General features: G+C 36.6%; 2 protein-coding genes across 3 annotated transcripts; one reads left to right on the forward strand and one right to left on the reverse strand.

Moving 5' to 3' along the window:
* Positions 1-1312: 1312 nt before the first annotated feature.
* Positions 1313-4762, reverse strand: LOC130239800 (serine/threonine-protein kinase pim-1-like). The gene is made up of 8 exons (XM_056471127.1): positions 4528-4762; positions 3366-3791; positions 3309-3335; positions 2812-2906; positions 2576-2626; positions 2080-2455; positions 1600-1773; positions 1313-1512 (listed from the first exon to the last, which is right to left on the reverse strand). Exons 1-8 carry the CDS (start codon positions 4760-4762, stop codon positions 1412-1414), a joined length of 1485 nt encoding a protein of 494 aa, XP_056327102.1. The 3' UTR covers positions 1313-1411.
* A 3038-nt stretch (positions 4763-7800) lies between these two features.
* pomk (protein O-mannose kinase) lies at positions 7801-20464 on the forward strand. 2 transcript variants are annotated; one of them, XM_056471189.1, is made up of 3 exons: positions 7801-7932; positions 14027-14319; positions 16695-20464. In XM_056471189.1, the coding sequence occupies exons 2-3, from the start codon at positions 14044-14046 to the stop codon at positions 17460-17462; spliced, it is 1044 nt and encodes a 347-aa protein (XP_056327164.1). In that variant the 5' UTR covers positions 7801-7932; positions 14027-14043; the 3' UTR covers positions 17463-20464. The 2 variants fall into 2 exon arrangements, with proteins under 2 accessions (XP_056327164.1, XP_056327165.1); XM_056471190.1 differs by having other exon boundaries at positions 14030-14319.
* The last annotated feature ends 4271 nt before the right edge of the window (positions 20465-24735 follow it).

The following is a 24735-nucleotide window of genomic DNA, read 5'->3' on the forward strand; positions in this document are numbered from 1 at the left end:
GATGGTATTCGAGTGTCATCGAGTGTCAGAATGTTGTGAGACTGCTGTAGAGGAGATATTATTATGGATTATAGATAGTGAAATTTAGCTTTTTTTGGCGTTTTTTTTTAAAGCATGACAGTAAAACGCGGTTATGAATATATTAAAACATATGCTTGTTTGTTGTAAAAATTCGCAATAATGACTAAAAATACTAATTTGTGGATCTCCTGACTTCCGGGTGCAGCTATACTGCCGTTGTGTCTGGTGTATTCTGGGAAATTTTCTTACTGTGGTCCTGAAAAATCTCTGTTTGAAGGGCTATCTACCCCATTCCCCTTAGCCCTACGCCTTCAAGCTAAAGAGAATTGGGAATTGGGGTAGGGGGAAGGGCTAAGGGGTAGAATTGGGATTGAGCCTTAATAGCTTATTATTTCAACTTTTTTATGTGCATTTCACTAAAAGACTTAAATAGGTTTGCCAGCCACCAGGGCCGGAGCAAGCTGAACTGCCACTCTAGGCAAAGGACGATCATGCAGCCCTCAACCCGAAAGTTAAAACAAAAGTGACCTGTTAGCAAAGTGAGGACCGGGGGGTGGGGGTTGGGGGGTTGTGTCGCGGATGAAATTGAAGACAGGGGGGGTGGGGTCGTGAATATCACAGAGGACGCGGGTGGTGAGGGAGCCAGGGAGGTATCGCGGACGCTGCCCTCTCTATTCCGCTGCCCTAGGCGCGGATGTAACTGCTGAGGACGCGGGTGGTGAGGGAGGGGTCGCGGACACCGCCCTATCTATTGTGCCGCCCTAGGCGAGACACTGCTGGCTGCAGAGCCATTTGAGCTCCAGCGAGGGGGAGCTTGAGCTTGAGCTCCTCCTCCTGTAAACTATTTTAATGCATACATTTTGAAGGAACACCACTGAATATTTCGTTTAGGATTGTCATGAGGGCAACAAACACTCAACGACCTTAATAAAAATGGGTGCTTTTATTGTGAAAATGCAGATGTTTTGTATTGAATCTCACATTCTCATGTTACGACGTTTGTATTTTAATACATTTTTCAAATTTCACAATAAACCATTGGAATATTTATGGATGATTTGCTTATGTCGCAGTGACTGATATGTTTAGGTTTTGGGTCAGCGCTGTACAGTATTCTAAAAAAAGTGTATTTCTAAAAGTGCGCCTTAATGACCTCAGTGTCAACTGCAGTGTGTGTTGTAAATGACTGGATGCTGTTCAAACCTCATGCCAAATTTTTGTCACCCCATACAAAACACACAATCTGGCAACACTGGGGCTAGATCACAATATAAGCCACATCACAAGTGAGTTCAATAATATATCTCTTTATTACAGACATGTACATAAATCAAATACACAAAACAGAACAGATGTAAACTGGCTACTGGCATTCTGCTAATGTCACTGGTCAGAACTCTAGCATGAACCAGTCGTGGTAAGGCATCTGTTCTAGAGGAATTCTGCGCTCTGGATTCTGCTGCAGACAAGCCCTCATCAGATCACAGCATTCTGTGAAGAAGAAATGGAGAGGTGAGATTATTATTATTACTATTATTAAACTGTTTTAGCTTAATTGTTCTTTGATGAACATCTCACCTTGAGAGAGGGTAAATTTGGACCAGTCATGTTCAAGATAGTACAGGTCATACGCTGATGGGAAATCTCCATGGAGCATTACGTAGAGAAGAACTCCAAGAGAATAGACCGTCGCTGGTATGGCTCGGTAACATCCTCTTTCATAAAACTCTGGCGGGATGTACGCTTCTGTGCCTGAAGGAGAGACGTTTAGTTTAATCTCTGTGACAGCATCATGTTGACTATATATACCAGATGGGTTTCAGCTGTGCTAATTAACGAGCTTTCAAAATGTATATTAATAATGCTTATGTACATTCATAACTAGTGTTGTCAAAAGTATCAACTTTGGTACCAATCGATACTGGCACTCATCGCAGTCATATATGCTGAGCATATGAACACCAATGGCCAATCAGTGGAGTTAAACAGCGCTCAAATGGACCTTTTTAAATGTTAGTATTGATTGGTACTTTTGACAACCCTGTTCAAAACACCTACCAGAAAAGTTACTGTAGGCTGATTCCATCATGTAATCTCCACACCCGAAGTCGATCAGCTTGACCTCCAGCGTGTCTGGGTTCACAAGCAGGTTCTGAAGCTTTATATCCCGGTGGAATACCCCGCGGTAACAGCAAACATTGGCAGCATAAACTGCTTGCCACATGATGGTTTGTGCCGTTTGCTCGCTGAGGACGCCTCCACTGAGTTGAAGGAATGCCTCCAGGTCCATGCTTGGCGTAGGCCGCTCCATGACCATGACGTAATGGTTTTTAAAGACCTGCCAATCTAGGAGCTGAATGATATTCGGACACCTGGAGCCACTGCTGGCCATATTTGCCAAGGTGATTTCAAGAGGAAGGGGCTGGTCACATGACTGAAAACAAAATAATAATGTTGGTTTTCAAACAAGGGTTTCTGACCACAGCCTGCTGTCTATAATAAATATAAGACATTATAAATTGAACACAGCAAACAGAAAGTGGAGTCTACTTACAGAGCAGAGATCTTGCCTATTTGGTGTCTTCTGGACAAATTTAACAGCCACCTGTTTAAAGGAACAAGAGAACAATTAACATGTGCGTGGAGATCATTTCATTCCAGTCATAAATCCTGAACAGAAGTTTAGTCAAGTTGAATTTGTCAGCAGAAATGTCCAAACAATGAAAGCTCTGATGATGTTCTTTAAATAGTGAACTTCGTCAAAGGATTTGAGTCTACAAAAATCAATACCTGCAGACCATCCTGTATGCGAATCCCTTCATACACAGAGCCGAAACCTCCTTCACCGAGCTGCTTTCCAAGTTTGTAGCGGCAGCTGATGTCATCTGTTAAAAAATGAAGAAAGTTAAGCTGACTGGACATAAAATGTCATTAAACTATAAACCAAATAAAAACACAAACAGTTGAAGTCAGAATTATTATCAGATTTCTAAACAACAGTTTTAATAACTCATTTCTAATAACTGATTTCTTTTATCTTTGCTGTGATGACAACATGTGAGTGATGATATTATGTGAGTAAATAATATTTACTGTATATTTTCAAGATACTAGTGTTCAGCTTAAAGTTCTGAATACTTACACTTCCTTGCTCTTCATCATTTGGGAAATATTTGAAAAATAAAAAAAAAAACCACAGGAGGGTGAATATTTTTGACTTCAACTGTATAATTTCACAAAGTTTGATCAGCCTAAACAAATGTTGTGAATTCCAGCAATAAACTTACTATTATCCAAGCAGGTCCCATCATCTGCTGTCGGACTCACTGCAGAGTCAATGGCACCTGTAGACTTCACAGCAGAGTCCTCTTGTGAGACCTTCTGAGACAGTGAAGGGTCAGAGTCTTCCTCCAGTGCAGAGTCACAGATGCCATCTGTTAAGAGCTGCTGGCTCACTGGAGGTTCAGTGGCCTCATCTGATAATGAACTTGTAGGACTGTCAAGTGCTTGCTCCAAGCTTTCCTCACTGAGGGAGGATTCAGTGTCTGCTGTGAAGTGAAACTCTGCAGAGACGTTCTCAATAACTACTGCAGAGTCAAAGCTGTTCACTTCAGGTTTCTCCGTGGAGTCAAAATCTTCATCTGCTGCAGCATCACGACCTGAAGGTTGGAGAACTTCCAGCTCAAGATTGTGCACAGCCGTGTGGAAGAATTTAGAGCTACTGATCGGCTCAGCCTGAAGTTCATGGATCTCCTGCACAGAGAGCTGACCTAAAGAGATAAAGGAACATCATTAATATGACTCTATAACTCTTTTGACTAGATATTTGAACAGTTCATTTGCAGAAACATTACTCAATGTGTTTTTATTGATGATCTTCGTGGGTTTTGTGCATTGAAGTGATAATTAGCAAAATATTATGTTTAAACTGTATATCTAAAGGCAAAACTCACCGAGACAATAATCCTAATACAATTAATTCTGAATTTCTTCTGTTAAACACAAAACTACAAATTCTGCAGAATATTCCTGAGATCAGCAGCCATTAACCTTCATTGTAGGAACACATTAAACACATTTTTTTTGCTTGTTCAAACTACTTATTTAAAATGAGCTGGAACAACACAATTCTTAAGATTTCATTGGGACAACTTAATTTTTTAATGTTCAATCCACATGAATTTGTTAAAAGTGTTAAGTGAACATAATTTGTGTTGGGACATGACTGAATTGTGTGGAACCCTGCATTTACAGTGTACTGTGGAAGTCAGTGGCTGATTTCAGTGGATCTTCTTTTGTGTTGAACACAAGAAAACACCTCAAACAGGTTTAAGGAGTAAATTATGACAAAATTGTCATGTTTATGTGAACTGTGGCTTTAAGAAACTCTTTCTGAAATGTCTTCCAGTTAATGTTAATTTCGGATCTTTAAACACTTACTGTAATATGTTTGGTGTGTTTAACAGTGTGTTTTAGTAATTAAAAGTACTCATAAATCTATTTTACCATCAACAGTAGCTCTTCTGGAAAAACAGTCGAGGAAGAGGAAAGAACATTTGATTTTCTTCTTTTTCTGTCTCTCTGCCTGTTTTCTTGTAACGACCGGCGGCTCATCGGTTACCAGATGAGGATGCTTTTCTGTCGTGTTGCCGGCGGGTTTGAGTGGCTCACGGGGTTGTTCGTTTGCACACTTAACACCAAAAGCTTTCTTCAGACGGTAAATCAGTTTTGAAAAGGCCATTTTAGCACCGTTGTGTGGAATCGCAGAAAGTACTGAACTACTAGACATCCAAAGAAGCTACTGAGAGTTTCTGCTATATCTAAAAGCTTTATTCTACCACAGATGATGTCAGAGTTACACAGTTCCATTTGAAACGCGAAAGAACCTTTTCAAAACACGTGGAGACTTTTTAAAACAAAACAAACATCTAATGGGCAAGACTGACTGGCTAATTCGCCTTAATTAACACATCCACCTGATTATATACACATTTTCTTCCACTTATTAATTTATTTTTGCAGCTAGGCCTATGTATTTTTGCACAAACATGCACAACTTTTTCTGCGTTTTGCTTTTTATTATATATATAATTTTTTTTAATTTTTTTTTTTGAGTAGCTCATTTCAGTTATTTTATATTTTCATTATCAATTATTTATCGTTTTAAACAGTATTGTTATTATCATTGATATTATATTTTGTATATTATGATTATATGAATTCTTTACTCTCATTAATTATTTTTTAAATGAATAATGTTTCAAATAATTAACCTAACTGAAACCGCCAGTAGGTGGTGGTAAGACACTGTCTTAAGTGAATAAGACATTTATTCAGAAACAAAGCAACTGTTGTATTTATGAATAGGTCAATGAATCGACTCTCATTTAAATCCACAGATTTATTCAATAAAATAACCCACTCCAGCCTAAATAAGGACTGGGCCGATGTGAATGCTACCAGGTAGGAATAAGGATCAATATTCTTGTGGATTAAACATCTTTGTTGACATTAATTGCAGTGGATTTTACTGAGTAACAAGAAAAGGTAGGAAATGGTTTTAACTGCGAACTGTACTGATTTTATGTGTGAACATGCTACATGCTAACACTGTCACAGCATTCCAGTCATGCTACATGCTAACACTGTCACAGCATTCTAGTCATGCTACATGCTAACACTGTTAAAGCATTCCAGTCAACTAATTTAGAGCTTCTAACAGTCAACAGTCTCCGACTTCACTTCAAGTGAAAAATGCGAATTAAAAAGAAAAAAATAACAAAATACACAAATAAAATAAATAATTACAAATTAAACCAATGGATATTATAGTATGTAATTATATCTAACGTTTATTATTGTATGTCACAGGCTAGTTAGCTAGTGCGAACTAGCATTTGATGCTAATGCTAACATTGATGCAACTTAATGTAACTGTAATGTAAATATTAATGTTAACGGTACTGTAACGTTAAACTAATTATTGTTTTACTTAAAAGCTAGATCAAACCTTTAACGTTAACATCAGTCAGATTGATTGCTATTTGAGTGATTTTGTTAATATTACATTTGCTTCTGTCTAGTTAACCTTAGGAACTATACAGGGAGAGGAATCATTGAGTTTTAGATTACAGAAACTCAATATTTCTTTTCTATATTTTTGTTAGGCCACAATTTTGAAATGACATTCTGCAGGCTGAGGTGGGATATTTGCACAGCGCACAATTAACCATAGTTTTACTACAAAAATACAGTTAACTTAGGTTTGTTTTGTGTGGATAAATGTAAGTTTACTGTAGTGAAACTAAAATGTTTTTGTCATATTGCTTAAACGGTCTCATGAAAATGTTTCACATAGAAATGAATTAAATAATAATTAATAATAAAAATTCCTTACATTTATATAGCGCTTTTTCTGGATACTCAAAGTGCTTTACACATTGGGGGGAACCTCCTCATTAGCATCCATCTTAATGATGCAATGGCAGCCATATTGCGCCAGACCACACAGTAAAGCAGTATGTATGCAGCATATATACAGTTCAAGTCAGAATTATTAGCCCCCATGAATTATTAGCCCCCAGGGGCTTTGCTAGACATAAAGCTCTACTGGGGCAATAATTAAAAAAAAATTATATATATATAATATAATATACATTTTTTTTATAAATAAAAGTATTCTTGTTAGTATACAATTATTATTCTAAATAATCTTAAATGTAACTGAAAAACAACTGAAACGGAAAAACTGAAAAACAATGTGGACACAACTGGAGTGATATGGTAAGATCATTTAAGAAATCTTTTGCATAAAAATTTATTTCATTTGAATGAAATTCTATAGACAATTCAATAAAATACAAAAAAATGATGTTTTATAGAATTATCTGTTGTCTTAGACGGCAGAAGAGCAGCGCCTGCGAGAGGCGCGCGGGAGATGCATCAGTTTGCTTTTTGGTTAAACACATTGCTTTCACCAGCGTTGGTTCGGTTGCACATAGAGAATAACGTCTTTATTTCGGAATTACCACTCTTAATAAATACACTTGCATATGAAGTAAATCATATCTCAATGCATTTACTGGGGCACGTGCCCCAGTAAATTGGGTCTAGCGACGCCCCTGTTAGCCCTGTTTATTTATTTTTTCCCAATTTCTGTTTAACAAAGAGATTTTTTTCAACACATTTCTAAACATAATAGTTTTAATAACTCATTTCTAATAACTGATTTATTTTTTCCCATGATGACAGTAAATAATCTTTGACTAGATATTTTTCAAGACACTTCTATACAGCTTAAAGTGACATTTAAAGGCTTAACTAGGTTAATTAGGTTAACTAGGCAGGTTATGGATTAGACAAGTTATTGTATAATGATGGTTTGTTCTGTAGACTTTCGAAAAAATATACTATTGTATTAAAGCTGCTTCACATTAACACAGGAAAATAATGGAGGAACACCCAGAGGAAAACCCACACCAACATGGGGAGAACATGCAAACTCCACACAGAAATGCCAACTGAACCAGCGACATTCCTCCTGTTCATGCTACCCACTGTGCCATCGTGCAGCCAATTATTATAATTAAAATTATAATTAAAATTATTATTATTTATTCACTTTAGAGCATTAGAAAACATCATCCCTAGGTTTCTAGCTTTCCAAACTGAAGTAATGTGCTTGCTGGGTTGTGGAGTGATTACACTGGTCGACTCTAGATGGCGGTGTGTTTCAGGGATTCAATGAGCTACTCTTAACAGCGTCAGAGAACAAGAGAATCCGAAAAACAACAACAACAGAGGAATTAGAGAGCGTGGACAGTGAATCACTGACTTATCAACGCGACATTTCTGTAACATCTTATTGTGTCTGCGTCTTGAGAATCAGCACAACTGTACTCATGCAAACTGGTGAGTCAAATGCCTTAATCATGGAGTCACATTAGACAGAAACTTCGAGCTAAGTCACAGCATAGTTTGCATTAAGTTTCAGCTTTCTTTTTATAACCAAATTAAATTCGTTTTGAAATGCAAAAGCTGCATTGTCAGTTTAGATTGAAACCTGATTTGTCTGTGAGGTGAGTGATGAAATATTAGCCCTCCTGAGTTATTAGCCTCCCCCAATTGAATAGTGCTAATGTTGTTTTGAAGTCATATTTACATGTGATTTCAATTACATATTCAGAGTACCATGGTAAACAATATAGGGAGCTAGTTGTCATTGAACGAATGTGCGAATATAAAACCAACTTCACCTCTATCCATTTTAATGTGGTAATATCATTGGCCCATGAGCAGTTCCTGCTTTTTATCATACTATTTAATAACTGTAATAAGAGGCAATTCAATCACATTATCACCTTAGAGCTGTCATAGCATTATTTATCAATATATGGACCTTTTTGGATTTTCAATAGCTTTTGAAATTAAAGATGTAAAGGAGGAAATGCAATAGGACCATTGTTATTGTTTAAATTTCTCAAAATGATTGAGGTGAAGTTGGTTTTATATCCGCACATTCGTTCAATGACAACTTGTGACACACTCCCTACATTGTTTACCATGGTACTTTGAATATTTATGTGAAATCACATGTAAATATGGCTTCAAAACAACATTAGCACTATTCAACTGGCTGTGAAAAATGTTTTGCTAAATAAAAAATTTTGCCATTTAGAATTTGCAAAGAATACTTTTCTGAAATTATATTATTAAGGAGGATGTCCGGATGTGTGAATATAAAACCAACTTTACCTCAATCTCAAAATGCCCTCCCCAATTTCTATAGAGGTAAAGTTATTTTTATATTAGGATATTCAGACATTCTGCTTAATAATATCATTTCAGAAAAGTATTCTTTGCACATTCTAAATTGGGAAATCATATTAGCAGCCAAAGACTATCAAAGTACAACAATCTAAGTCCATAATAATAAACGTTCTCTTTGAACCCCTTGGGAAGAGAACTCCCTGTGACAGTTTTTGTACTTTTATTTCGAAGTGCAGATTGCATACGTTTAATTTCTATATATATATTTTTTTACTTATTATATATATATATATATATATATATATATATATATATATATATATATATATATTTATTTATTTATATATTTTTTAAACTATTTAGTATATTCCCAAGTATATATAACTATACTCTAAGAAGATAACAGAATTTGGTACACACTTTCAGTATTACCTTTGCTTGAAAAGACCCGATCTATCATCTAATCCTGTTTATATGAAATGAGACTGCTCCTGAGCAGGTTTGAGCTACTAGACCTGTTGCTACGACAACAACTCTCGAAAAAGTTTTAAAGAACTAAACGATCCTGGATCATGTCAAATAACGTCAATAACCAAATCCAGTTAATTGAGTAATCCACATACGAAGAACGGAGCCATGCTTTCATCATTAGTTTCAAAAACACAAAATTCTTTACAACACAAAAAAGTATACAGTATACCTTAGGAACAGTATAACAGAATTTTTTTTGCGGTTTTAATACCTTGACTTTTCCAAACCATGGTAAACCTTTAAGGCGATTGAGCTACAGTTCAGCGTACAAAAGATAATAGGGGACTAGCTCTTCCAAATTTCGAATTATACCATAAGGGCTTTTCAAATAAAATGTATTCATGTTTGGCTTAACCCACTCTCTAGAGTTCCTTGGAGACAAATTGAAATTAAATAAGCTGTAAATTATAGATTACAGATATTCTGTTCTCTGGGCTAAATAACAAACAGTATATTCAAGCTTTTGGTCCAATTATTGGCAATACGATGGTAAATTTTAGATTAATGAAAAAATACATTCATCATTTACATAAATGGCACATCCATACACCTATTTGGAAAAATAATTATCTTCGATCTGGTGGTGCACCATTTCTTGCAAGAAAATGGATCCAGAAAGGCATTTATACACTAAAAGATATTTCTGGTTCTAATGGCATATTAAGTATTCTAGAACTTTGTAAGCGGTATGAAATGAATGAACCTTCTTCTCTCTTTTCATATCTGCGATTAATATCGGTCATGAAGGCCTATGGGGTTCCCTGGGGGGACAATCTTCCCACTCATCCAATCATTGCTTGGTTTGATCTGTCCCCTACTAATCATTTTACCTCATGGATGTACAGAAAGGCCTTAGAGCAGTGTTTCCCAACCCTGTTCCTGAAGGCACACCCACAGTACACTTTTTTTAATCTCTCCCTATTCAAATACACCTGAATCAAATCATCAGAACATTAGAAGAGACTTGAAAACCTGAAATGAATGGTTCAGATAAGGGAGACATCCAAAAGATGTACTGTTGGTGTGCCTTTAGGAACAGGGTTGGGAAACACTGCCTTAGAGGGTACAGCAAACCAATTAGCTATACAGCACAGTTGGGAAACTGACTGTCAATTAGAAGAGGGTGTCACAGACTGGGAAAGAGTATGGCAGACCATTTTTACTTTATCTAAAAATCCCAATTACCAACTCATTCACTATAACTTTTATCATAGAACTTACTGGACCCCACTCAAAAGACATCATATCAATGCCTCCTTTAGTCCTTTCTGTGATAAATGTCCTGACCAGGAACTTGGATCTTTTTTCCATATGATGTGGAAAAATACAAAAGTTTTGGAATGAGGTCTGTGTTATCTTATCTAAAATTATTGAATATCCTGTACCAGTGAATCTTTAAATTCTATTACTGAGCGATGATTCTACGTTGAACCTCACCAAGCTACAAAAGACTGTTTGGCTGGCTGGCTTAACTTCTGCAAAAAAACTACTAGCCCAACATTGGCTGCCTCCACATAATTTGGACACGTACAGGTGGTTGGTACAACTTCAGGACATTATAATGTTGAAATTATCCACAGCTCGAGTGAACTTGGTACAAATGAATAAAGATATGGACTTCAGCTGCTGACAAAATCTCACTGTTTATTGCACAAAACAATGATCAGGATCCAGAATGATTGCTTTACTTTGTATAGTTGATACTTGAGACTGTATTTTGTTTTTGTTTTAGGTTTTTCTATTAACTTCTATTCATTGGATACCCCAGTTTCAAGAGACCGCAGTGGAGGGGGGTGGGGGTGTTTGAATTGATGGTCCCACTTTATATTAAGTGTCGCTTATACCTGTGAACTTACACGGTAACTAGATGTGTAAGTAGTATGTAACTACAGTGTATGTACACACTGGTATATAGTATTTACTTGTTTTAATACTGGTGTAACTACACACATGTAACAACACACTGAATAGTATGTGTAAGTTTAAATGTGTAACACATTGGTAACAACACTAAAAAAGTACACATCTGTAACAAGAATTATATAAGTGCATTGTGTAACAACCATATACTTGCAGGCATTTTCCCACTTCCACACCTGTTTGCATACCATGAATGGCAGAACTAAGGCTGCATTAGAAGGTTTCACCTTGTGATACCAGTGCAATTACAGGGTAAATCATCAGGAACTGTCCACTCAAAGTGTAAAATGGTCACACATTACTGTGTAATCTATAAAACCTAAGCCTTTGTGCTTGTGTTTAACAACAGCAAACTTCTGCCAAAAAAGTATAAGTGTTGATAGAAATATTCAAATGCCTTATGTTTATATGTTGTTTTAAGGTAAACTGTAGAATCACATCAGTAATTCACATTAAAGTGGTAGTTACATTTTAAACAAGTGGCAAGAGGAGTGGGATGCATTGGAAAATAATAAACTGCATGAAATCCAACCTGAAATCTCAAACCGAATTAAGACATTGTAAGACTAGATTTGATCAAGTTATTTTTACCAGATGTATTGGGCATACAAGATTAACCCATGTTTTTTGCTCAAAGATGAAGACCCCACGCAATGTTTGTGCTGCAAAACTCCCCTTACTGTAAAACACATTTTACTGGACTGTCCTGCTTTTAATGATTCTAGAAGACTTTTTTATGAAATGAACTCTCTTCAGGACATTTTTAACAAAGTGACACCAGAAAAGATTTTAGAATTCTTATCATAATAACACTAAACATCTTATTTAACTTGTGTATTCATTTGTGTGGTTCTTAATTGTTTATTTAAAAATTATTTAATATTGAAATGTTCTTGCCATGAAAATAGCCTTGGTTGCTGACATATAAATAAATCAAAAATACATTGCATTACATTAAAGGGGTAGTTTACCAAAGATTGTGTTATTAATGTCCTGTTACACATTTGAACTTACACAAACTATTCAGTGGGTTGTTACATGTGTGTAGTTACACCAGTATTACACAAGTAAATACTATGTACCAGTGTGTACATACACTGTAGTTACATACTACTTGCACATCTACTTACCTTGTAAGTCCACAGAAATAAGCAACACTTAATATAAAGTGGGACCAAATTGATATTTTTCATTATATTGTTTTTTTAGATATGTTTTGTTAACGATCTAAAAAATGAATAAATATATATATATATATATATATATATATATATATATATATATATATATATATATATATATATATATATATATATATATATATTAAGTTACATTAATGTATATTAAAGGGCACCTAGGTTAGCCCTTTTTTCAGATTTAATATAAGTGTTTTGTGTCTCCAGAAAGTGTGTGTAAAGTTTCAGCTCAAAACACCCATCAGATTTTTTATTATAGCTCTTATTAAACTCCTATTTATACATTTTTTCACTGGGTGGCGGTTTTGGTGTACTGCTTCTTTAAGGCTAGTCCTCCCCGCCCACCGTTTCTACGTGCCTTTCTGCGTGCCTTAATTTCCTCCCTCAGCAGTGTCAGACAACAGACAGACTTAAAGGAAGCAGATCTCACGTAGCGTTCGTGAGAAACACTACAGTAAGAACTTTACCAATTAGTATTTATTGTGCAGTTGCATGGCAGGGTCACACAAAGTTCACACGCGCATACGCACACACACCGCAGTAGGCACACACACAGACACACATACACAGACAGACAGTCAGACAAACAGACAGACAGACAGACAGAGCGCCCGTTTAGCTTTGCACTCTTTTTGCACGAAAATGTGACAGGATACAGGTTAATCTCCACTGCTGTATGGATAACTGTTATGTTAATGTACAAAATAAACCTAAATTAACGTCCACAAACCGGGACTGAAGCGTCTTCCTTTATAATTGTTCTGACACGCGGCTGTGCTGATGAAGTAAAGCTAAGCTAAATCGCTGTAATTCATTACACACATGCTCTGTTTTAAAACATTTTAAACATGTGAAACTCACTCTTGATCACATTTGATGATGATTGATGATCCTAGCGAACTGAACACACCTTTTATTCCCCCTTGCTTTGTGCACGTCTGGTCTTGTTTATATGATTATGCACGTGACTACCGGGACATGTTAATACGTGCAGCTGTCAATCAATTCGGTGGGCGGGGGGACCGCACTCCTACGTAAAGTTGCGGTCGATCTGAAAATCGCTCCAATTGATCCACCGTTTTTTATGTTGCTAAATTGAAAAAAAAAAGACTGGGTGTGTTTATATCACCCCAATATGATGGTCTATACACCATACATGCACATATGTCTGTCCAAACAGCTTGAAAAGTAGATTTTTCACCATAGGTTGCCTTTAATATATATATATATATATATATATATATATATATATATATATATATATATATATATATATATATATATATATATATATATATATATATAAAAGTTACACAAAAAATAAAGAATGCTTTTATTCTAAGACTTTCTCCAGAAGAAAAAATATTTTCAGACATACTGATGAAAATGTCTTTGCTCTGTTAAGCATCATTTGGGAAATATTTGGAAAAAAAAGTCACAGGAGGGCTAATAACTTTGACTTCGCCTGTATAAGGCACTTAGCAAATGTCTCAATTCAATTTCTTCTTCTGAACAGTATAAATGTCTCCTGTTGTGTTGCTCAATGTTGTGTTGCTGTGTGAAATCTCATCTTCATGTGTGTTAATCAGCAGGTTAAGATGTCATTATGGGTGGCACTGCTGTCGGTGGAGTCATTGGGGTGAGGTGTGGAGTTCCCGCTGTTTTGCTGTGTCTGGTAGCTCTGCTGTGTGCCAATGTGCTGCTCTATTTTTACCTGGATGCCCTGTATCAGGACTCGAACCCTCCTTCAGCACACGCACAGTGTCCTCCTCGCCACTTTAAAGTGGGCACCATGAGCTCCTGCACCCCTTGGTTAAAGTGTCCGGAAATCCGTTCTGGTGTTCGACGTGTGAAGCTCATTGGACAAGGAGCTGTGAAGAAGGTGAGTTTGTTGAGATGATTATTTTGATCATCAATTAAAATCTCTTATTAGGGATGCACCGGTATGGGATTTTTGACTGATGCCGATAGCATAAAATTTTGGAGGCAGATAAATGTACCCATTCATATTTATTGATAGGGGATGAGAAACTCATTTTTGCATAAGAATATTTTGACTATAAAACCTATTTAATTAGAAGGTATATATTTTGAATGAGATTAGAGTTTTTTTTTCTTCAAAATATTTTATGGGAAGTGTTTAAAATCACTTCTTCTGAAATAATTGAAATATTTATTACTGACTAAATTGAAAGATCTTGAATGACCTTTTATTAGTATTGTTGTCATCTGTATGTATTTTGTATAATCAAAATATCCAATATTAAAAATGTCATAGATAATAACCATAAATCAATTTAAAAAATGTGTTTATTAATTTTTAACCGTAATCCCAACTAGACATTTGACAGGACTGTCTGGCTACTTCATCTGTGAATGGAAGACCGTGATGTTTTCATTATTTTTTTAATGAAGAGAAACATTTCAGCTTTCTCACGCGTAAGTCTGTTTCTCTCTGAAGACTGGTGTGTTTTTTTGGGGGGGGACCAATCAGCATTAACTCCTGTAGGAATTGATGAGAGAAATCAAGCTTTTTCCAGGCATTTGAAACACCACCTGCTGGTCAAAACAAAATCTCAGACAAAGCTTTTATTAAATTTGGCTTTTTCAAACACACTGCAAACATTGGATGGAAAGTATAACCTATAAGATGCACTTAGCTCATCTTGTAATATTATTAAATATTAGGTCTACATTATATGCATTCTTTTATTAATTTCAAAGCTAATATTAAGCTGCGATCACACTGGACTTCTCTCCCCATAGACTTCCATTCATACGCACACTAATGTGTCAGACTGGAAACACAAGTTTGTGCGTCAAGTTTCGCAGTTCACTGTGTTGCAAAGTTCAAGCTTGGTGAACTCTGACCTGCGAAATCGCATCACTTGACTGCGTAAGACCAATCGAGGATCAAAACATGACCTCTTTGGACAGAAATTTTAAATCGCTTGGTTTTTTAAAGTCTAATTATCTTGTTTAATCCTGCCCCTTTTCGCAGCGCCATATGACAGAATTTCGCACATACAAACTCTAGTGTGACTGCAGCTTTATTTTTTGTTCCATTGTCATTACTAACTAAAATAAATAATATTATTATTTTTATGTTTTACAAATGTCTCATTGTCACAAGCGTATAAAACTGATCAGAGACCAGGTAAAATTATGAAAGTTGTCCTAGTGGAAAATCAGTTTGCTAAAGGGGCGAAAATTTCTGGAAAACGTCGATGGGAACTTCGTCTCGGGAACGTTTTCCAACTTTTACTGTAACCTAAATATAAAGATTTTGGTCATAAGCTGACATGTACACAATTAAACATATATTAAAAATGACATTTTTAAAATTTAACTGTAAGTGGACAAAATATTGGACACAAAAGCACAAGTGTTGAATGAAAGAAACGATTATTTAACCATAATGAATTAAAGCGTGATTAATAGTGAAATCGGCTAATCGTTGCATCCCTATTAACGATATCAGTGCATTGCACAAAAGGCCTTTTCTACAAACATATGCAAAGGTTGGATTGCTTAATCATTAATAATAATATTAATTAATTAGCAATAATTAATTCATGTGCATTAACTGCAACTGCAGCTCATGTTGTATTGAACAGACGTACGTCACTTTATAACTATAGCAGCTGTTTTCGACTGAACTAATTTTATTTTTGATGTCTTGGTCACACTATTTGGAGGGCCGGAACAAGTTGCCTCCAATTGAACAGTCCTGTCATAGGCTATCCTTCAATGTACCAATTTCAGTTTATTCCCATAAATTCCCTTTAATTTCCATATATTCCTGGGAATTCACACATATTCCTGTTAATTTCCATGGAAAGTTTCAGCCTTGAATATTCCCAGAAATTTGCAACATTAGTGGAGAATCATTGAATTTTCTAAATGTTTAGAAACTTTTGAAAAGGTAACGAAGCCTACTGAAATTACGTGACCGTGCCATTTTGAAACGTTCTCCAAACCACTGATTCAAACAAGATTCACGAAGGTTTTGATCTCTACTAGTATGCTGGGCATCTGCTTTCTGCTATGTTACAGAGGTAACTGTAAAAGCCCTAGTGGTGAACATCATATGTTCAACCAGCTGAAATAATACATAATTTATTAGCTTGCGGATTCTTTGCTATCTAACCTATAACACAATATTAAAAATGCCATTTATGTGACTTGAAATGCGATGAATCGACAATCGCAGTTCTTGTCAGTCACATTTATCCTTATTTGCCTCTTCTTTCCCAGGTTTATCTGTCAGAGTGGCAAGGACAGAAGGTGGCGCTGTCTGTCCTGTCCTCAGATCAGTACGCAGATGACTTCCTCCATGGACTGTCAATGCTTCGTGCCTTGCAGAGCTCCCACGTGGTGACGCTGGTAGGTGTGTGTGAAGAGGATGCTGTGTTTATTACTGAATACCACCCTCTTGGTTCAGTGTTAACGCTCGACACCACACTCGCGCAAGAACGCTATCGCTGGCGAAACTCCTGGCACACTCGCCTACAGCTGGCAATAGACTACGTGGCCTTTCTGGCATACTTGCACAGCAGTCCGATGGGGGTCCGAGTAATGTGTGACTCCAACGACCTGCACAAAACCCTCAGCCAGTTCCTCCTCGCTTCCGACATGCGTCTGTTGGCCAATGACCTGGACGCCCTGCCTGAGGTGAAGAAGGGGGCATTGGGAGTGAAATGTGGGCATCATGAGCTCACTGGGGACTTCGTTGCTCCTGAGCAGTTGTGGCCTTATGGTGAGGATGTTCCCTTCTCAGATGAAGCCATGCCCGGGTACGACGAAAAGACGGACATCTGGAAGATTCCTGACGTGACACGCTTCCTGTTAGGGGACGTCTTGGGAAGTGATGTCATCCACTTCCACTTGTTTCAGACCTACAGCGAGTGCAAGAGGAAAGAGGTTCACATGAGGCCCACGGCCCGCGAGGTCCTGAGTGTGTATCGCTTTGTGTATGACAGTATGATAGAGAGCCAGTCGCAGAGAGTTAGAGATATGCTGTAGAGAGAGGAATCATTAAAAGGCCAAAAGTGAAAATTCAGTCGTCATTTACTCCAAACATGCTTGCGTTCTTGTGATATTTTGAGAAGTCAGTGGTCACTCACTGATAAAAAAAACACACACACATTTAGAGTCTCAATGCAGTTACATTGACTGTAATTTAAGTTATGAAAGCAAACGATATCCTTTTTTTTAATATTAATTATGACGTAGTTAAAGGAAGACTTTTTGGTAAATAGGCTCATTTTTCAAGTCACTCAGAGTTAAATTGTTGAGTTTGATAATTTTTTAATCCATTCATCTGATCTCTGGGACTAACAAATAGTCCATTATCCTTGATTATTACGCCAGAATGAGAGTATAGTTCCTAGCCATGTCAAGCTGGAACATAGCAGCTATTTATTTCCATCAGTCTTGGTGCACATTTTAACAACACAAGAGTCAAGTTTTACTAGGAAAAACTCTTTGGAATTTTTTGAGCGAGATGCTAATGATCTAATCTGATTCAAGGATCTATGCTAAGCTAAGCTAAAAGTTCTTCTGTCAGACCTGGAGATTGTCTGAATGGATTTAAAGAGCCCCTATATACATTAAAAATGGTCATATTTAGTTTTTTTGGGTCTTCAACAACAGGCTGATATGTATGCAAGGTCAAAAAAACACTTTCATTGTCTTATTTTATGCATTTATTCTTAGCTAATTATCCCAGCGACTCCCATATGATTCTTCAGCGATTCATTTGTTCCCAAACCGCTCCTTAGCGCGATGCTTATCTGGGCTGATTGGTCTGATGGTAATCTGTTGCAATTGGTCGACAGCGTTCAGCGCGAGACAGAGAGAAATGCCCACCACGGCTTATCAACAATATTGAAGCAGTCAGAGTGCAGAGTGTATGTGTGAGCATACCTGCCAACACTTCTGTTTTTTCCGGGAGTCTCCCGTCATTTCAGACAGATCTCCCGCCACCCTCCCGTTTTGTTATTTATCCCGGAAAACTGATGATGGCCATAGCAACGACAAGCAACATGGCTTTAGACGCGATATTAGAATATAAAGATTTAACCAGATACAATACAAGCGGTTACATGTAACAAAACACAATTAAATACATCATTTGCAAGCTAGAGGAAACGAGGCAACCATTTTAATCACACTTACTCACACTTGTGAAATGGAGGAAGAAACTGGTACATTAACTGTGTACTGTAAAGTTCCTGTCAAGCTCTGATAAGTCCCACACAATAGTCTTTCCTGATCTTTCCTTTAACAAACAGCAGACGAATCCCCCGTTGTAAGAGTGTAGAATGCTGAAGCACTCGTCAGAAAAATGACAGGAACAGCACAAGGCTGGGCTATAATGCTGAGGTATTTTTGCAAAAATAAACTTCAACCACTGACTCTTCACTGTTTCATCTTTGGGTAGAGAAAATAATACTAACTTTCCCCTCACACTTCAGAGCTTAGCATCTTCGCGACATGATTCAACCGGCGTCTGCTACAGTGTTCTTCTTCTTCCTTTTCTTTGCTACTGTGCTACTTTGGGGGGTTTAAATTTTTCCAGGTTTGTACGTGCAACAAATGGGCGGGGCTTAAGTTCCGTATCCACGTCATGCCAGCACGGCTAAAGACTCATTATCAAGATGATTCATTTGAAGCGCGATGATTCGACTCTTTTCTAAATGAATCAATAGTTTTAAACACGGGGCACTTTCGATTTAAGCCTTAGCTGGATATTTCACTTCAGTTAGAGCTGTGTTACACACTACATGGAAGGTCATTTTCAAAAACCCATCATAGGGGCTCTTAAAAAAAAAAGAAAAGAATAAACTCAACTGTTTAACTCCAGGGAATGTAAAATGAGCATATTTGCTACAAAAAGTTGTGTGGTTTACCCAAAAAGGGTTTATTCAGCATTATTCAAAATATCTTCTTTTGTGTTTAACAGAAGAAAGAAACTCATAAAGGTTTGAAATAAGTAGAGGAAGAGTAAATGATGTCAACATTTTCATTTTTACTATTAATTTCACTATTAATTTAAGTTTTCGAGTTAAATTTAAAAAGCCTTACAAAAATACTTTATTATTTAATATAAAATTATAATTTTTAACAACAATTTATTAAAATAATTAAAAATTATTACAAAGCATTTTCAGTTTCCAGCCAAATGCATCCAAAATTTTCTATTTCAGCCCACAAGTTTCATTTCGGTGGATCCCTAATCTTGCTAGAAGAGGCCATTATTGCATTGCACAACTCAAAAACAAGATAGCAAAAGATCTAATTATTATAAACATGTTAAATTATAAACATTTATTACTAGAAAAAAATCATCAAACCATTTTCCCCAAGTATCATTATTATTATTATTATTATTATTATTAACAAAATTATTGTTAATAGACATTAAAAAAAATACGTATTTAACGTGTTGAAGCAACTCAATTCTTAAGTTTATTGGGGGCAACTTGATTGTTTTATGTTCAACTCACATTTGTAAAAACAATCAAGTTAACCTAATTGATTTGTGTTGGGGCAATGTAGGAATTGTGTGGAACCCAGTATTTTTTACAGTGCAGTATATAAACGTTTGCAATGTGGCTGAGTAAGTTATGACAGAATGATAATTTTTGAGTGAACGAACCCTTTAAGTTACTGACACTAATGCAATGCAGTGGGTTTAGTTGTAGTTGTGTGTGGCACTGAGAACAATATGCAGCAAACATGACAACAACGTCCAGCAGAGGATGAGATGCAGCATCTCAGGGTTTTGGATGATCAGCTCCATATACTCACAGTATGCTGATTAAGCTGTTTTTCACAAGTACACCTCACAAAACATCTCTTCGGTTGATCAAATATAAAACTGATGCAGTGACTGATTATGTGGAGTAAAGTGATCTTGATTTTAGCTTAACAAGAGAGCGATTATCATTCAAAACTACTGAACTTTTGTCTATTTTTGTTCTCTGTATTTTCAAAGCTTTTATTAAACAATTTTCTCAAGATCTTGTTGTGATTGTTTTGACTGTATAAAACAATTCATTATGAAGCTTTGACATTTCTGATTGCTTTCTAAATCTGGTCAGAGTTTGTTTTAAAGTTGTCGTGATTTTAGCATGTATGCCATTTAAGTCCCAAATAGTGGTGTGCGATATATATATATATATATATATATATATATATATGTATATATATATATATATATATATATATATATATATATATGTATATATATATATATATATATATATATATATATATATATATATATATATATATATATATATATATGTATATATATATATATATTTGTAACGATCTGACTGGGTAAGGGTGCCAACTTATACATTTATAAGTAAAAATTAAAAACAATGTTTATAAAGTCAGTGCTACATGGGATACACTAGCAGTGCAATAACCCTAGTAACCCCTTATAGAGCTAAAGACAAAAATAAATCAGACAGAACTAAACCAGTTTAAATTGCATTCTAATATCATTCAATTTGGACGTACAACCTCCAAATAACTTTTTATACATATTTTACAACCCAAAACAATTCAAAACCATTCCAACATACATATAAGTAATTCAACACAATCAAATGCACAAAATAATAATAATAATAAACCAAATAAAGAGGTACCTCGGTCTACTTGAAATTAATTTGTTAGAACATGATTACATTCATTACTGTTACACAGGAATTCAATTCAATATAAACAATTCAAACAGTTCAATGATTCTCTCGGTTCAAACAATTCAATGATTCTCTCAGTTCTAGTAACTCAGATGCTCACAGTTCGTTCAAACAGTTCAATGACTCACTCGGTTCTAGTAACTCAGATGATCACAGTTCGTTCAAATAGTTAAATTATTCACTCGGTTCTAGTACCTCAAATGCTCACAGTTATATATATATATACATATACATATACATATATATACATATCCTGGACCAGGCCGAATCCTGAGCAGCTACTGTGGTGGTCATGGAAGAGTGGAGAACATGAGACTGATTCCTGTGACGCTCCAGGGACAGACGAGTCTTCGCTGAGGCCAGCTTCCAGCCTCCACCACTGAGACTGCAGCTCTGCACAAGACGTTTGGCCAGCGGAGAAATTAAAATGATCGTGCCCAACTGAGTCTGGTTTCTCTCGAGGTTTTTAATTCTTCACTTTCGCCAATTGTTGAAGTTTTTTTACTCGCCGCTGTCGCCACTGGCTTGCATGGTTCGGGATCTGTAGAGCTGCGCATCGTTGGATTTGCCCTTCAATATTTGGACTCTCAGTAGTGATTATTAAACCATACTGAACTGAGCTCAACTGAACTGAACTTAAACACTACAAACTGAACTACACTGTTCCTATTTACTGTGACCTTTTATGTGAAGCTGCTTTGACACAATCTACATTGTATAAGCGCTATACAAATAAAGGTGAATTGAACTGAATTGAATGTATATATCATTTTAATAATATTATAGATTGATTAATATATCAATAATATTATTTATTATAAATGTCTTTATGTATAACAGATGACGTTATCTGGTGTCACTCGCTTTGCAAACAAACATAAACACAACTTGAGAGTCTAAATTATTAAATTATTGTATGTTTTCATTCATTCATTCATTTTCTTTTTGGCTTAGTCCCTTTATTCATCAGGGGTCGCTTATCCAGCATATGTTTTACGCAATGGATGCCCTTCCAGCTGCAACCCATCACTGGGAAACACCCATATTACATACTTTCACACACATATGCTACAGCCAATTTAGCGTACCAAATTCCAAGGGTGTAGATTAGCTCTTTGCGTTGGTGGGGACATCCCTAGAGCGCATGCATTAAACAGCACAAATTCTGTTTCGCACATTTAAAAACATGAATTAAGTACTTAATAATATAAAACAAACACTTAATGGTAACACTTTACAATAAGGTTTATTAGTTCATGCATTTACTAACATGAACAAATCATGAACAACACTTGTACAGCATTTATTAATCATAATTGAACATTTACTAATGCATTATTAATATCTAAGTCCATGCTTGTTAACATTAGGTAATGCACCGTGAGTTAACATGAACTAACAATGAACAACTGTATTTTCATTAACTAACGTTAACTAACATGAACAAATACTGAAATAAATGTGTTGTTCATTGTTTCTTCATGTTACTAAATGCATTAATTAACATTAACTAATGAACCTTATTGTAAAGTGTGACCCACTTAATAATACAAATAACAATCACGTCCCATGCTGCAGAAGTCAATTTACATGATTTTACTGCAGTTGGGCTTTGAGGAGGTATGATTTTTGAGAAATTTAAAGAGGTGTGTGATGCAATTGAACAGTTTTATCCTGATTATTGTTTTTCATAATCATGGAGGCCAAAATTAAAACCAAATTTCGATTAATTGCACTGCCTTGGTTAATAGTATTACGGTGAACTCATAGCAAACTTGACTTTGTGCAAGAGTAGGTTACTAAGGGTTGATGTACTCATATTTTATTTTGAAGTCGGTTAAATTATTGATAGGGACATTTCAGTAATTGGTGGATAATGGTGGGGACATGTCCCCTCCGTCCATGCCAATTCTGCGCCCTTGCCATATTCACCTATAGCGCATGTGTTTGGACTGTGGGGGAAACCGAAGCACCTGGTGGAAACCCACGCAAACATGGGGAGAAAATGCAAACTCCCCACGGAAATGCCAACTGACCCAGCTGAGGCTCAAACCAGCGACCTTCTTACTGTGAGGCGACAGTGCTACCCACTGCGCCACCGAGCCACCCCAATTTCAGCATGATTGCAGGTATGATTTATTCTATCCAACAGTTTAACAAACGGAGTCAATAATAGTATTAAGTAAGTTATATTTTAAACACTATTGTTTCTGTTTCACCTATAAGATAGTTTTAAACAAAGCAAGAGCATTTGTGGCTCAGAGAAACACTGCTTTGTTTTGTTCCTGAATGAATCATTTGAGTGAATGACTTGATGATCCTCTTAAAAAGACTTTAAGTCGAGTTTAAATGAATGATCGTTTTGAAATGAATTCAGATGAATGACGGTGTTTAACTGGACCTCATTTTAAGGTCACAGAGGCTGTTACAAATATAAAACAGTGACTTGGTTCTATTTACTTAATCACCCATTTATGAATTAAAGTATACATATAAAGCCAGTAGGGGATTTCTGAAAATATTCAGTTTGTTTCAAATGAATGTCTGAAATAAAAGTGAGAAACATTTAATGTAACTTTCCTTTGCACATATAAACATAAAGAAAAAAACTCCCCCTCAGAACATCCAAAATGGCTTTTTAAAGCAATAAAATGTTTATTTTTATTTTATTATTATTATTATTTTTACTTTTCAGCTCCCATTTGAACTGTCACTGGTAGCAACTCATAATAAATATTCATTCATTCTTTTTCTACCGCTTTTCTGGGGGCGGGTTGTGGGGGCAGCAGTCTTAGGAGAGAACCCCAGACTTCCCTCTCCCCAGACACTTATTTCAGCTCCTCCGGGGGGTTCCGAGGTGTTCCCAGGCCAGCAGAGAGACATAATCCGTCCAGCGTGTCCTGGGTCTTCCCCGAGGCCTCCTCCCGGTGGGACATGCCTGGGACACCTCCCTAGGTAGGCCTCCAAGAGGCATCCGAAGCAGATGCCCGAGCCACATCAGCTGACTTCTCTTGATGTGGAGGATCAGCAGCTCTACTCCGAGCTCCTCCCGGGTGACAGAGCTCCTCACCCTATCCATAAGGGTGTGCCCTGCCACCCTGCGAAGGAAACTCATTTCGGCCGCTGGTATCCGGGATCTTGTCCTTTCGGTCATGACCATAGGTCAAAGTAGGAACGTAGATTGACCAGTAAGTCGAGAGATTTGCCTTTCGACTCAGCTCCTTCTTTACCACAACAGACCGGTACATCAACCGCATTACTGCTGCCGCTGCACCAATCCGCCTGTCAATCTCACGTTCCATCCTTTCCTCACTCGTGAACAAAACCCCAAGATACTTGAACTCTTCCGCCTGGGGTAAGGACTTTCCTCCAACCTGGAGATGGCAAACCACCTTTTTCTGGTGGAGCACCATGGCCTTGGACTTAGAGGTGCTGATTCTCATCCCAGCCGTGTCACACTCGGCAGCAAACCGCCCCAGTGCATGCTGAAGGTCCATGTTCGATGAAGCCAACAGAACAACATCCTCTGCAAATAACAGAGATGAAATCCCCGAACCGGATCTTCTCAAGCTGTGCCT

Source organism: Danio aesculapii, chromosome 13 (assembly GCF_903798145.1).
Source record: "Danio aesculapii chromosome 13, fDanAes4.1, whole genome shotgun sequence".
Taxonomy (NCBI): domain Eukaryota; kingdom Metazoa; phylum Chordata; class Actinopteri; order Cypriniformes; family Danionidae; genus Danio; species Danio aesculapii.

Coding starts and splice junctions, on each gene's coding strand:
- LOC130239800 (XM_056471127.1), bottom strand. CDS start 4,762: ATGGCCTTTTCAAAACTGATTTACCGTCTGAAGAAAGCTTTTGGTGTT. Junction 2,627..2,811: donor GCATACAGGATGGTCTGCAG/GTATTGATTTTT, acceptor TCCTTTAAACAG/GTGGCTGTTAAATTTGTCCA. Junction 2,456..2,575: donor ATAGGCAAGATCTCTGCTCT/GTAAGTAGACTC, acceptor TTTTGTTTTCAG/TCATGTGACCAGCCCCTTCC.
- pomk (XM_056471189.1), top strand. CDS start 14,044: ATGGGTGGCACTGCTGTCGGTGGAGTCATTGGGGTGAGGTGTGGAGTT. Junction 14,320..16,694: donor GACAAGGAGCTGTGAAGAAG/GTGAGTTTGTTG, acceptor CTTCTTTCCCAG/GTTTATCTGTCAGAGTGGCA.